The sequence below is a fragment of the Salmo salar genome, chromosome 05 (assembly GCF_965601325.2).
Source record: "Salmo salar chromosome 05, fSalSal1, whole genome shotgun sequence".
NCBI lineage: Eukaryota > Metazoa > Chordata > Actinopteri > Salmoniformes > Salmonidae > Salmo > Salmo salar.
The window spans coordinates 81,978,325-81,991,967 of NC_138295.1; the positions used below are offsets into that span (position 1 = coordinate 81,978,325).

The following is a 13,643-nucleotide window of genomic DNA, read 5'->3' on the forward strand; positions in this document are numbered from 1 at the left end:
AAAGGACAAATTTCCTCCGGTCTAATGTCCATTGCTCTTGTTTCTTGGCCCAAGCAAGTCTCTTCTTGCTATTGGTGCCCTTTAGTAGTCGTTTCTTTGCAGCAAATCGACCATGAAGGCCTGATTTGCACAGTCTCCTCTGAACAGTTGATGTTGAGATGTGTCTCTTACTTGAACTCTGTGAAGCATTTATTTGGGCTGCAATTTCTGAGGCTGGTAACTCTAATGAACTTATCTTCTGCAGCAGAGGTAACTCTGGGCCTTCCATTCCTATTGTGTTCCTCATGAGAGCTAGTTTCATCATAGCGCTAGATGGTTTTTGCAACTGCACTTGAAGAAACTTTCAAAGTTCTTGAAATGTTCCATATTGACTTTCATGATTTAAAGTAATGATGGACTGTCATTTCTCTTTGCTTATTTGAGCTGATCTTGTCATAATATGGACTTGGTGTTTTACCAAATAAAGCTATCTTCTGTATCCCCCTACCTTGTCACAACACAACTGTTTGGCTTAAAGAAGGAAAGAAATTCCACAAATTAACTTTTAACAAGGCACACCTGTTAATTGAAATGCATTCCAGGTGACTACCTCATGAATCTGGTTGAGAGAATGCCAAGAGTGTGCAAAGCTGTCATCAAGGCAAAGGGTGATGACAATATATTTTGATTTGTTTAACACTTTTTTGGTTACTATGATTCCATATTTGTTATTTCATAGTTTTGATGTCTTCACTATTATTCTACAATGTAGAAAATAGTAAAGATTAAGAAAACCCTTGAATGAGTAGGTGTTCTAAAACTTTTGACCGGTAGTGTATGTGTTTGGTAAATGTGGAAACACCTCATACATAGTGTGTTGTGGTGAATTACACATTCCTAATGTAGGAGGTATGCATCCTATGGCCTGATTTGGGAATACAATTGTTTTATCTCTATGGAGGATACACTGTATTGTCAAATGTGTAATGAGGAAGAAAACATACGCTACTCTTAGAATATATATTATGCAATTTATTACTTTATAAAAATTGATGTTGAATTGTAAAATAGATTACATTTTGAACATTACATGTTATATTGTTCCATTTGGGTATATGAAAATATATTTTTGCTAATGTCTTAATACCCTATAATACTTAGCAAACCAAATAGATTTATTTTACAAGCACTTGACCACGAATGTAATCCATTGGTATTCACAGCACAGGAGTTGGTGGCACCTTAATTGGGGAGAAAGGGCTTGTGGTAAGGACCTGTGGTGTAAAGTGCTGAAGTAAAAATACTTTAAAGTGCTACATAAGTCGTTTTTTGGGGGTATCTGTACCTTACTATTTGTATTTTTGGCAACTTTTACCTTTACTTCACTACATTCCTAAAGAAAATAATGTACTTTTTACTCCTCGGCACCCAAAAGTACTCGTTACATTTTGACAGGAAAATGGTCCAATTCACACACTTATCAAGAGAACATCCCTGGTCATCCCTACTGCCTCTGATATGGCAAGAGTTTGCCCCTGGCTACCCGTCAATAAAAATAAAAAAAACGTCTGGTTTGCTTAGTATAATTAAGTTGGAATGATTTATACTTATACTTTTGATACTTAAGTACATTTTAGCAATTCTATTTACTTTTGATACTTAATTATACTGCTCAAAAAAATAAAGGGAACACTTAAACAACACATCCTAGATCTGAATGAAAGAAATAATCTTATTAAATACTTTTTTCTTTACATAGTTGAATGTGCTGACAACAAAATCACACAAAAATAATCAATGGAAATCCAATTTATCAACCCATGGAGGTCTGGATTTGGAGTCACACTCAAAATTAAAGTGGAAAACCACACTACAGGCTGATCCAACTTTGATGTAATGTCATTAAAACAAGTCAAAATGAGGCTCAGTAGTGTGTGTGGCCTCCACGTGCCTGTATGACCTCCCTACAACGCCTGGGCATGCTCCTGATGAGGTGGCGGATGGTCTCCTGAGGGATCTCCTCCCAGACCTGGACTAAAGCATCCGCCAACTCCTGGACAGTCTGTGGTGCAATGTGGCGTTGGTGGATGGAGCGAGACATGATGTCCCAGATGTGCTCAATTGGATTCAGGTCTGGGGAACGGGCGGGCCAGTCCATAGCATCAATGCCTTCCTCTTGCAGGAACTGCTGACACACTCCAGACACATGAGGTCTAGCATTGTCTTGCATTAGGAGGAACCCAGGGCCAACCGCACCAGCATATGGTCTCACAAGGGGTCTGAGGATCTCATCTCGGTACCTAATGGCAGTCAGGCTACCTCTGGCGAGCACATGGAGGGCTGTGCGGCCCCCCAAAGAAATGCCACCCCACACCATGACTGACCCACCGCCAAACCGGTCATGCTGGAGGATGTTGCAGGCAGCAGAACGTTCTCCACGGCGTCTCCAGACTCTGTCACGTCTGTCACGTGCTCAGTGTGAACCTGCTTTCATCTGTGAAGAGCACAGGGCACCAGTGGCAAATTTGCCAATCTTGGTGTTCTCTGGCAAATGCCAAACGTCCTGCATGGTGTTGGGCTGTAAGCACAACCCCCACCTGTGGACGTCGGGCCCTCATACCACCCTCATGGAGTCTGTTTCTGACCGTTTGAGCAGACACATGCACATTTGTGGCCTGCTGGAAGTCATTTTGCAGGGCTCTGGCAGTGCTTCTCCTGCTCCTCCTTGCACAAAGGCGGAGGTAGCGGTCCTGCTGCTGGGTTGTTGCCCTCCTACGGCCTCCTCCACATCTCCTGATGTACTGGCCTGTCTCCTGGTAGCGCCTCCATGCTCTGGACACTACGCTGACAAACACAGCAAACCTTCTTGCCACAGATCGCATTGATGTGCCATCCTTGATGAGCTGCACTACCTGAGCCACTTGTGTGGGTTGTAGACTCCGTCTCATGCTACCACTAGAGTGAAAGCACCGCCAGCATTCAAAAGTGACCAAAACATCAGCCAGGAAGCATAGGAATTGAGAAGTGGTCTGTGGTCCCCACCTGCAGAACCACTCCTTTATTGGGGGTGTCTTGCTAATTGCCTATAATTTCCACCTGTTGTCTATTCCATTTCCACAACAGCATGTGAAATGTATTGTCAATCAGTGTGGCTTCCTAAGTGAACAGTTTGATTTCACAGAAGTGTGATTGACTTGGAGTTACATTGTGTTGTTTAAGTGTTCCCTTTATTTTTTTGAGCAGTGTATATTTAAAACCAAATATTTTTAGTCTTTTCTCAAGTAGTATTTTACTGGATGACTTTCACTTTTACTTGAGTCATTTTCTATTAAGTTATGTTTACTTTTACTCAAGTATGACAATTGAGTACTTTTCCCACCACTAGTAATGACTGGAGTGGAATCACTGGAATGATATCAAACACATGGTTTTCAGGTGTTCGATGCCATTCCATTAGCTCCGTTCTGGCCATTATTATGAGCCATTCTCCCCTCAGCAGCCTCCTGTAATTCACAGGTATGATGAAGCACAAAAGGGGTTTGCTGCAAATAGACAACCTGGACTGGAGGGAAAATGTGACGTTTAAGAAACAAGCCAAAGAAAGGCAGTAAGGAACGTGTCAAAAAATAATTTTGTGGGTGAAGAAAATGAACATTCATGATCCATCAGAATCTGACATTGGTTAAAGATCCAATACAGCCGTTTTTATATCAATATCAAATCATGTCTGGGTATTAACCTTAATGTAATAGATTTCCATTAAAATGGTCAAAAATAAACAAAAATGTTTTTTTTTAGCAAAAAACTGTTTCTCAAGCAATATTTTTACTAGGACATAGTGGTCTGAGTGGGGAGGGGAAAACCCAAAAACTAGCTGTTATTGGCAGAGAGGTTTGGAACTATCTTTGTTATTGGTCTATTAACTCATTTACGCCTGATGTCACCATGGAAAAACGAAACTTCACCCATGCAAAAACCTGCTGATTAGAAGGTCCTGTGTAGATTGTAGTTTCAACCAGCAACTATCAGGAAATAACTTCTGATCACATTTTATCACTCTTTTACGGTGTTAGTTTCATCTGCTGTTGTTGTAAAATATCATACAAAATATAGAAAAAACTGAATTTGGACTGCGTTTAGAAGAGGTGCAATGATGAGCGAGATATTGCTTGTAGCTTTCTAAACTCACCAGCAGAGGTCATTAAACGTCCATATCAGAGCTATCGATGCTTTAGTATAGTAGTGCGATTGCTTTTGTCTGTCTGGTTGCTGTGAATGGACCACTAGCTGACATTGGACTCAAAATCTATGTAAAAAAATTCACTGCCATGTTACCAATTCAGCAATGCAGTCTTTAGAAGGTAATCTGTAGCCATTAATTTTGATAAATTCCCGAGCCAAACACTTATCGACATGTGGTTGCTTATGTTCAGCTCACAGCAAGGAAGCTAGCTAGGTGGGTAAACTAGCTGAACCTGTTTGTTGTTGTGATTTTCTGTTAGTTATAACAAGTCTCAGTTTTGTGCTGGAATAAACAGGATGAACTTGCAAGCCATACGATTTGATAGCGTTGTTGTTTGGAGTGTTTTCCAATATGTCCCCTTGGCCTTGCCTTAGGCTAGTCCTGTGAATGCCAGATATACTGTAAATAAGACCTATTGAGTTTGCCCCACAAACCAAGGCTTAGCTGGCTAGCTACTGCTGTAGTATAAATGCTACTACAATCTTTATTAAGATGTGTCAGTTTGGACCAGTTAGCCAGTCAGCTCATAATCTGTAAGCTATTTCATCAACAGGAGAGAATCAACACCTGTGGATGTCACAAGTCAGTGATTTGATGGTGTCCAGGTAGACCTAGCTACAGCTATGTCTGTGGCCTCTCTCCTGCGAAGTGCCATGAGGTAAGTAACCCACTATAGTACTTACATTATCATATTTACATCATCACCTGCACTCAGAGTTGATTTTGTGAAAAGGGCCACTGTTAGTGATGTAATCCTAAACTCGGTGCTGGGGCCTCCCTGGGTGCATGTTTTGGTTTTTGCCCAGGCACTACACAGCTGATTCAAATAACCAACTCATCATCAAGCTTTTACCATTTCAATCAGCTGTGTAGTGCTAGGGGGAAAACCAAAACATGCACCCAGGGGGGCCCCAGGACCCAGTTTTGGAAAAGTGGTGCGGCAGAAACCAAAACGTGCACTGGGGGGGCTGAGTTTGGGAGACCCTTTGGACTTCATGGTGACAACCCTTTATCCTCACTCTCTGGTCCATGTTGTTTTTCCAGAGTGGGGAACAGACATGTCGCAGCACATTTGGTCCATCAGAGAGCTCTTTCAGGGGCAGATGCTATCAATGCACTGAGACCTTTCTACTTTGCAGTGCATCCAGACTTCTTTGGCCAGCATCCCAGGGAAAGGGTGAATGATTATGTCCTGTTGTAGGCTAAAAGAGCAATAATGTCCATGTATCATAGAATTATGTCGTAGGGCAATTCCATGGTGACTTAACAATATCCATTTAACATTTTACAAAAACACATTTACTTGAAGAACAGTGTAGATGCAGCACAAACCGTCATTCTGTTACCAAACTTTGCATCTGCACTGTTATTCAAGTAAATGTGTTTTTGTAACATTTTCAATGGTAATTGTTAAAAGTAGTCCTTGTGCATAGAGTTGTATGGTTTGTTTAACTTTGCGTTCATTGTTTTTTGTTTGACATTTTAAAGTGAAAAATATGAGCCTCAGAATCATTCTGTTATTGTGGAATTGCCAATCAAAACGTTCTTTGTGTAATTCTCTTCAGGAAGTGAATGAAAATTCCCTCAAGAGACTCAGTGGTTATTTGGAAAACCTTCAGAAACCGGGGACCCGCTCAGTCCAACCAACAAAGCTCACCTTTTATGTCAGAGAAATAAAGGACAAGGAAGACATTCAGAAAGACATCCTTCCCCATGGTAACGTCCTTTTAGCCTGTGTAAAATATAGACTATACAGTATTGGTGTTTCTTGATCATTTGTTTTTTTCATACCGTTTCCTCTGAGAGAGTGAGTATTATGCATTCCAAATGACACCCTATGCACCCTGGTTAAATGTAGTGCACTATATAGAAAACATGGTGCAATTTGGACATTTGGAATGCATAATTTGAATACATTTGACTACATTTCCCAGGGTTCCGTTCGGTCAGCTTCACTCTGCAGACCAAGGATGTCCTGACCACCGTAATGGACGTGTTGAAGTCCTGCAGTCTGTCCACAGAGCACATGAAGGGACTCAAGGCCAGCTCAGAGTCACCCAAGAGCCGGCAGCCAGTGGCTGGGCATGGGAACCCTTTCTACAGACCCATCAAATGGGACAAAAGCTACTACAGCTTCACTGGCTTCAGAGACCCAGAGCAGGAGCTGGAGCAGGCCAAGAAAGTAGAGCCCACACTAAGGTACTGTATAATGACTACCTAGCCAAAGCAAACGCTAACTTCTTATGTATGTAGAATGACACATTAGACATTAGCATCGCTTTAGCTTGATCACTTTTTAACTGTCAACTCATTCACAGATGCATTCCGAAGACGGGTTTAAAAAGAAACAAATGATCTTGCTGTCTTCGTCACTGCCTGTGTACTTGCATTCTTCTAGTTGGCTCATTCCACTCACGCCTTGAGAGAAGTGACATGCTCTACAAGCGAGCCATTGGTCTGTCTGAAGAGTTGTCTTTCTGCTGCAGCTTGTGGCTGAGAAACCATGAGAAGGAGGCTACGAACAAGCAGAATGCCAGTGTCCCTCGACGGGAGGAGCTGAAGAGACTCAAGAAGGAATTGTGTCAGAAATTTGCCTTGGAAGATATCAGGTAATCATCAGCACTCTGAACAACAGCTATTCCATTATGATAGAAGATGAAAACATTGGTGAGTTTCATTAAGTGCACCAACTCCCATACAGATAGAAAATGGAATTGTCACCTGCACCGAATACAACATGACTCTGATGCAAAGTGCTGGTCCTATGAAGTTAAGTGCATGGACCCTTCAGCTTCATAGGGTGCATGTTTGAGTTACTGTTTGACTGGGTTCTACTGGCCTGCGGTACAACAGAAGGTGGTCAATGTCATTCCAAAGTAACGTATTATCAATGTTCTGGAGACTTTGAGCCTCCTCCTGTTGTTACATCACGACTGGCGACCTCTGCTTCCACTTGAACACCTGATCTGAGGACAATACCTCCTGCAGGTGGCAGCGCAGCTGGGGAGTGACTCACAGATGCTGTCAGCTCCAGAGTCTGAGCCGTCTCTCCCAGCAGAACCCTGAGGCTGTGCTCAACCTGCGAGGTATACACACCTGGAAGAGAGTCAATAAGGCTCTTTATGTCTTAAGAGTGGGCTTGAATTGTTCTATTCTGTTGACATTTTGAAAGATGTCCTGACTGACAGAGAATGATGAGTGAATTAAAATGATGTATGGTAAATTACTTTATCCATTCCTTATTTTATTTTAGGACACACTATAATATTCACTGACCAATCAGGGATGAATGCCTCAGGTCATGTGATGCTGGGAACAATGGATGTTCATCACCAATGGACAAAAGTAAGGTACATGTTACATTTCAGCTGGAAAAGTTACCAGTCTTTTTTATTTTCCTGTTGCTCATGTTCCATGTTTGTTTGTGTGTGCGTGTGTACATGTGTCCTAGCTGTTTGTGAGTCTCCCTAGCTACCGTAGCCTGCACCAGCAGACAGAGTGGCTGAAGGAGAGGATCAGCCATGTGTTGGGAGGTATTCAGGTGATTGACATAGAGAGACTGGGACCTGTACAGCCTATAGAGGAACACTTCAGCATCCTCAACACCTTCCATAAGAGACTACTGGCCCGACGCCTAGCCCTGCATCCCAGGAGCCTGCAAGGCCTGGCCATGACCCTGGAGAAGTAAGAGAGACTTCCCTATCCACCCAGAACACGTACCCGACTGTCTACCGCGTACCCGACTGTCTACCGCGTACCCGACTGTCTACCGCGTACCCGACTGTCTACCAGTGGGCCAAAATACTCTGTTTATGCAGCACATTGCTGTTCAAGGGTGTGATTTTGATGCTACTGTAATACCAGTCTGTAGAGTGGGGGTCCCCAATTACACTGAACAAAAATATAAACGCAACATGCAACAATTTCAATGGTTTTACTGAGTTCATATCAGGAAATCAGTCAATTGAAATAAATGTATTAGGCCCTAATCTATGGATTTCACATGACTGGGCAGGGGCACAGTCATGGGTGGGCCTGGGAGGGCATAGGCCCAGCCAGTTGGGAGCCCGGCCCACCCACTGGAGAGCCAGGCCCAGCCAATCGGAATGAGTTTTTCCCCGCAAAAGGGCTTTATTACAGACAAAAATACTCCACAGTTTCATCAGCTGTCCAGGTGGATGGTGCATGTAAAAATGCCGGATGTGGAGATCCTGGGCATGCCAATTGCATGCTCCCTCAACTTGAGACATCTGTGGCATTGTGTTGTGACAAAACTGCACATTTTATTGTCCCCAGCACAAGGTGCACTTGTGTAATGATCATGCTGTTTAATCAGTTTCTTAATATTCCACACCTGTCAGGTGGATGGATTATCTTGGCAAAAGAGAAATGCTTACTAACAGGGATGTAAACAAATGTGTGCACAACATTTTAGAGAAATAAGCTTTTTGTGCATATGGAACATTTTCTGGGATCTTTTTCAGCTCCTGAAACATGGGGCCAACACTTTGCATGTTGCGTTTACATTTTTGTTCAGTATACATTTAGCCGTGAGCCGACTTTTCCTGATGGCCGGAACATAGTTAGAAATTATTTGGATCCCAAACAGATATAGTATTTGACAAAAGCAGAATCATTTCAAACCTTGATTACATTGGGATAGGATCACATAAGCCTCGCTATTAATGTGTGGGAATACTTGGGAACAGATTTCCTAAATTAAAATCACGTTGAGCAAATTTCTTTGATTTTAGTCTTTTATGTCCAACAACAACAATTCCCAAAAACGTTTTTAATTATTATTGATTTATTTTGCTCAAAGAACTTGGAGGACCAAATGAAATCACCGGCGGGCTGCCTATAGGGGAACCCTGGTGTAGAGGCATGTGAGAGATTCCCCGGCCACTGATGATGTACCTGTGGTGTTTTGTCCCAGTGACCGCTCCAGCCCCAGCCTGCATGAGATGGGTCACTTCGTCATCCCAGCCACCTGTGAGCCTAGCAGACTACAGACATTCCTCCAGAGCATGGCCTGGGAGGCCCGACAACGAATCAAACACCGGAACCAGTGAGTGTCTCTGTCAGCCTTGTCTTCCTGCCCTCCTACTTCCTACATGTCTGTGTACATTGTTGTATTGATTATCTCTCTCTCTGTCTGTGTGTGACCCTGACCTGTGTCCGTCCCCCAGGCTGCAGGCGGAGGAGGAGGAGGTACTGCTCCACTGCCTGGAGGGTCTGGCCCTGAGGAATCTGTCCAAGGAGCCCAGTGTCAGACACAACCAGATGATCCCCTGCTGCAGGCGGTTGCTGGAGGAACGCTCCCCACTCATGGAGGGCCTCCGGGTGGAGGTCTCCCACTTCTACTCTGTCATGCAGGACGGGGACTTGTGCATCCCCTGGGACTGGAAGGGCTGAGGGGACAGGGCCAGGGGACATGCTGCAGCACGCCTGGTTGAGCCAGACTGAATGCTGTGCTCACCATGTCTACCACCAGGCTACACTGCAGCTGCCACACAGAGAAACAAACCAACCGACTCTCACAAGGTCAATCACGTTATCCTTCTACTGGAGAGGACAGATAAACAGACCTTTTCACACTATCGTGCTGAACCAGGCCCCGTTTCCCAACAGCATCTTAAGGCTGAGTTCATAGTTAGAACCTTTGTAGGAGCATTGTTGGATCTCTGACCTGTTTTCCAAAGCCATCCTTACTGAAGTTGCACTTGAAACCGCTTGTTATTTACCGCCTGCCTCAGATCACTCCTAGAACAGCTAGTGTTATTTTCCCCTTCCACTAAACATAGAATCAAGATGCTTATCCGTCTCTCTGTGACGACCGATAACTTCACAACGATGTTGACTACAAATATAAAGCTGCCGATGTCTATGCATTAGAAACAACCAAAGGATAAAATGATGCTTAAAATGAAAACCTATATGACTGCATTCAGATATAAATATCCTACCTACGGTATAGTCTACATAGGCCTATATTTCAATGAGTTTTATTTATCTATTTGGCTACCGTCTGTAATTTATGCCTCTATATATTTCATGATGTGTCAAATCTTGATTTAGTGTATTTATTAAAGGGTAAGCGTTAGAAAAAGCCGTCTCAATATTTGCATTCGTACAAGCTGATCTGTTGTCAGTATTGTGGAATCCTGATCCGAGAGCAGCAGTGCTCGGTTTCAATCTTGTCAGTATCGACACACTTAGCGAACGTTCTCTCTGCGTGGCGTTACATCTTCGGCTGTTGTAGGAAAGATGCATCGTTAAAACACTCGGAAGCCTAAATTCCATTCCATCGATATCGGGAAACCAGGCCCAGTACTGTGCTGGCTTGCATACGTTGTTTTCATAATGTCCTTTCCAGCACGTTCCAGTAACTATGGTGGATATGATGGGTAACCAGACTAGCTCAGCTTGGCTTGGTAGTGTGAAAAGATTTGGTCAGAGCAGGCTGGTGCAATAGTTAGTTTCTATTAACCAACAAGAAGGTCTAGTATCTTGAAGTCAGTCAGTGTTCAGGAGGGTGTGCGTGTGAAGAAACCAACACAGAGTAATAGTATTAATATTTTTATTAGGGGTGTATGAGGGGAAATAATCTGTTTGTTAATGTAGTACAGTAGCACTTTTTATTGATTGTTATTTTAATGAACATGTTGAGTATTATTTCCGAGACCATCTACGAAGACAACTATGACACTTATTCAAATCTATTACACTTTAAACTGTACAGGAACACACTTTGCTATCACAAAAGAAGAGCTAAGAAAAGAAAAGCCTTGGTATTACAAACTGTCTCATACGATGATCAGACGGGAGACGTCCTATACTGCTGCAGTGTTTAAACTCTCCACGAGATGGAGCGCTCTCACTAAACTCAGTATGGGGTTCATTGGTTTTTGTAATGATGTATATTCTTCCGAGTGAGAGTTGATGTTCTGGTGTTTCTCAGAGTAGGAGTGCGGATTTAGGATCAGTTTGACCTTTTAGATCACAATTTAAAACAATTACATGGACAGGAGAGACCTGACTCTAGATCAGATGTTTGATACTTAGAGCCTATGGTCAGTGGTCTACTGTAGGTTGACCTTGACTGAAATGGACAACAGCTATTAGAAGAAGAGCTATAGTTCTGGAAGTGGATCCCACCGCGTTGATGCAGCTCTCGGGCGACGGGACAGTCAAATGGAATGGACACTTTATACTGCAAGATCAAGTAATACTAACTGTATTTTGCATCAGTTACCTGACTAGCTAGAATACTGTCGTGACGGCTGGGAACAGTAATGATGAATATGTTTGTTTTTACCTCATGTTAACTTTAACACAACCAATACCACAGAATAAAGACCTGCTAAAATAAAGTGAGTGATTTTCAAGCGTTGGGAGAAGATGGATCATTTATTTCATCTAATATCATTTAGAGATGCTAAATGACTCGTGTGTATGACTATTGCTGGATTAACACTATTTTCAACACTCTTGTTTGTTTGCCATTGTCCTTCACAAAGTGTGTTGTAACTTATTGCAGAGCTGACTGACTCCATCCCGAATCAGCTCTGTGCTGAACGGTTGTCAAAAGCCAATTTGATCCAAACACACCCATTCATAAACTCTACATGAACATGTGGACGTCTCTCTCACTCTCCCAGAGTGATAAATGTGTGTTGAATTAGACGATATGAAGTCCCTTCCTCTGTACACTGAGCCAGAACTATATAGATAGATAATGTGTTCTTTATTTAAATCAGTGGTCAGAACAGCCTCTTCAAAGAAACAACAGATCATAGATCCACCATCACCTGTCTACCTGTCGGTCTGACTGTCCAACTCCTAGATTCAGGGCCTGTAAAAAGTAGTGCACTAGGGAATAGGGTGCCATTTGGGTGGGGTGGATATTAGCAGAGTAATTCCTAGCTTTTTAGGAGACATTAATAGACAGGGGAGGTTGTGTCCCGCCTGGCATGGGGTTGGCCTTCTAGCAGTGCTAGTGTTAGTCATCCTGCCTCTTCATTGTGCAGGATATGGGTTTGGTTGGTTAATGGCAAGCTGATCCTGATCGGCCACTTCCTCCTAGTTAGAGAGGAACCCCCTCTGAGTTTGAGTGTTGCCATGGAGGTCATGACGCTAAATCAGACTGTTTTGAAACAGGAAAGCCTTTAATGATTTATACCTGAGCTCCCACTGTTGTTACCATACCTCCCCTGATCTAATGTAGTCTGGGTACCAGTCTTTAGAACTAACATTCCACTCCTTCCCACTCTTGTCTTTGGCAAATGACAGGAGTGTCAAAGAGTGGAATGTTATAACTGAACAGAGACAGCAACCAGGCTAGCTCTAACACACTGTTATTACCATCCTGCTCCTTCTCTAATACGCTTCCACAGACCTGGGAGGGGAGCGGTCACTATCAATTACCCCATTTGATCATGACGAGGCGGCGACCTGACCAGCGTTTGGTCCTCTTGTGACTGTGGTAAAGGTTTTAATCAAGTGCAATAAAGTTGGCCATCATTCTGTAAAATAACAAGGGCCATCAATATCTTGAATGTCAAATGAAAAGTCATGGGGAGACAAACATGCTACCTTTCCTGTTATTTAGGTTGCTGGGAAAATAACTTGAATGTCCCTGGCTACTTCAAAGTAGATCATATTTCTGGTTCTGAACTGAATGTTTCTGATCACTCTACTCTCTTTCACAGCATCATCTTGTTTCCTTTTGTTACCAGAAAATACATCCTGGCATTATGATCAGAACATTCAGTTCAGAACCAGAAATATGATCCACTTTGAAGTAGCCAGGGACATTCAAGTTATTTTCCCAGCAACCTAAATAACAGGAAAGGTAGCATTTTTATCCACCCGTGACTTTTGATTTGACATTCAGATATTGATTGGGGCTTGGTAGAGTATTACTGGTGTTCATGTGATTCCCGTGTTTTATGTCTCCCAGTCTTTCACAGATTTTATTTACCAAGTTTAATATGACTCAGGGAAGGGAGACATCCATGTTAGAAGTCAACACCATGCCTACCCCGTCCATCAACACAAGTGTGGTGGAACTGTCCTCTTGGTCTAATGGTTAAGATTGGTTGGTTGGTTCCTCCCGTGGGAGACTCGGGTTCAGATCTCGGCTGGTTAGACGGACAACCAAGTTGTCTTTGGCCATTTCCAACACTGACGCTTCTTGACTCTTTCTTTTCATAGTGCCCCAGTCCTAGTAGCCTACACTCTTGGGTTTTTCCTCTGAGCAGGACTGGGCGGGGCCAGCTCCTTATCCAGGACTGGATAATGGGGTCAAACGGTTCCCTTCAGAGCTCTGTCACTCAGGCTGGCATCCCACTGCTTATTTTGGACTGCTAACATGTAAAGGATAAATCTCACTGGGGTTCTCCTGTCCTGGCCAGTGTGT

General features: G+C 43.0%; 1 protein-coding gene across 2 annotated transcripts; it reads left to right on the forward strand.

Moving 5' to 3' along the window:
- Positions 1-4,200: 4,200 nt before the first annotated feature.
- On the forward strand, positions 4,201-11,615 carry LOC106606067 (T-cell activation inhibitor, mitochondrial). Of its 2 annotated transcripts, none has more exons than XM_014202150.3 (11): positions 4,201-4,435; positions 4,776-4,880; positions 5,267-5,399; positions 5,788-5,938; positions 6,157-6,421; positions 6,709-6,831; positions 7,211-7,308; positions 7,476-7,567; positions 7,674-7,906; positions 9,159-9,290; positions 9,412-11,615. In XM_014202150.3, exons 2-11 carry the CDS (start codon positions 4,846-4,848, stop codon positions 9,635-9,637), a joined length of 1,488 nt encoding a protein of 495 aa, XP_014057625.2. In that variant the 5' UTR covers positions 4,201-4,435; positions 4,776-4,845; the 3' UTR covers positions 9,638-11,615. The 2 variants fall into 2 exon arrangements, with proteins under 2 accessions (XP_014057625.2, XP_014057626.2); XM_014202151.3 differs by having other exon boundaries at positions 4,201-4,340.
- Positions 11,616-13,643: the final 2,028 nt, after the last annotated feature.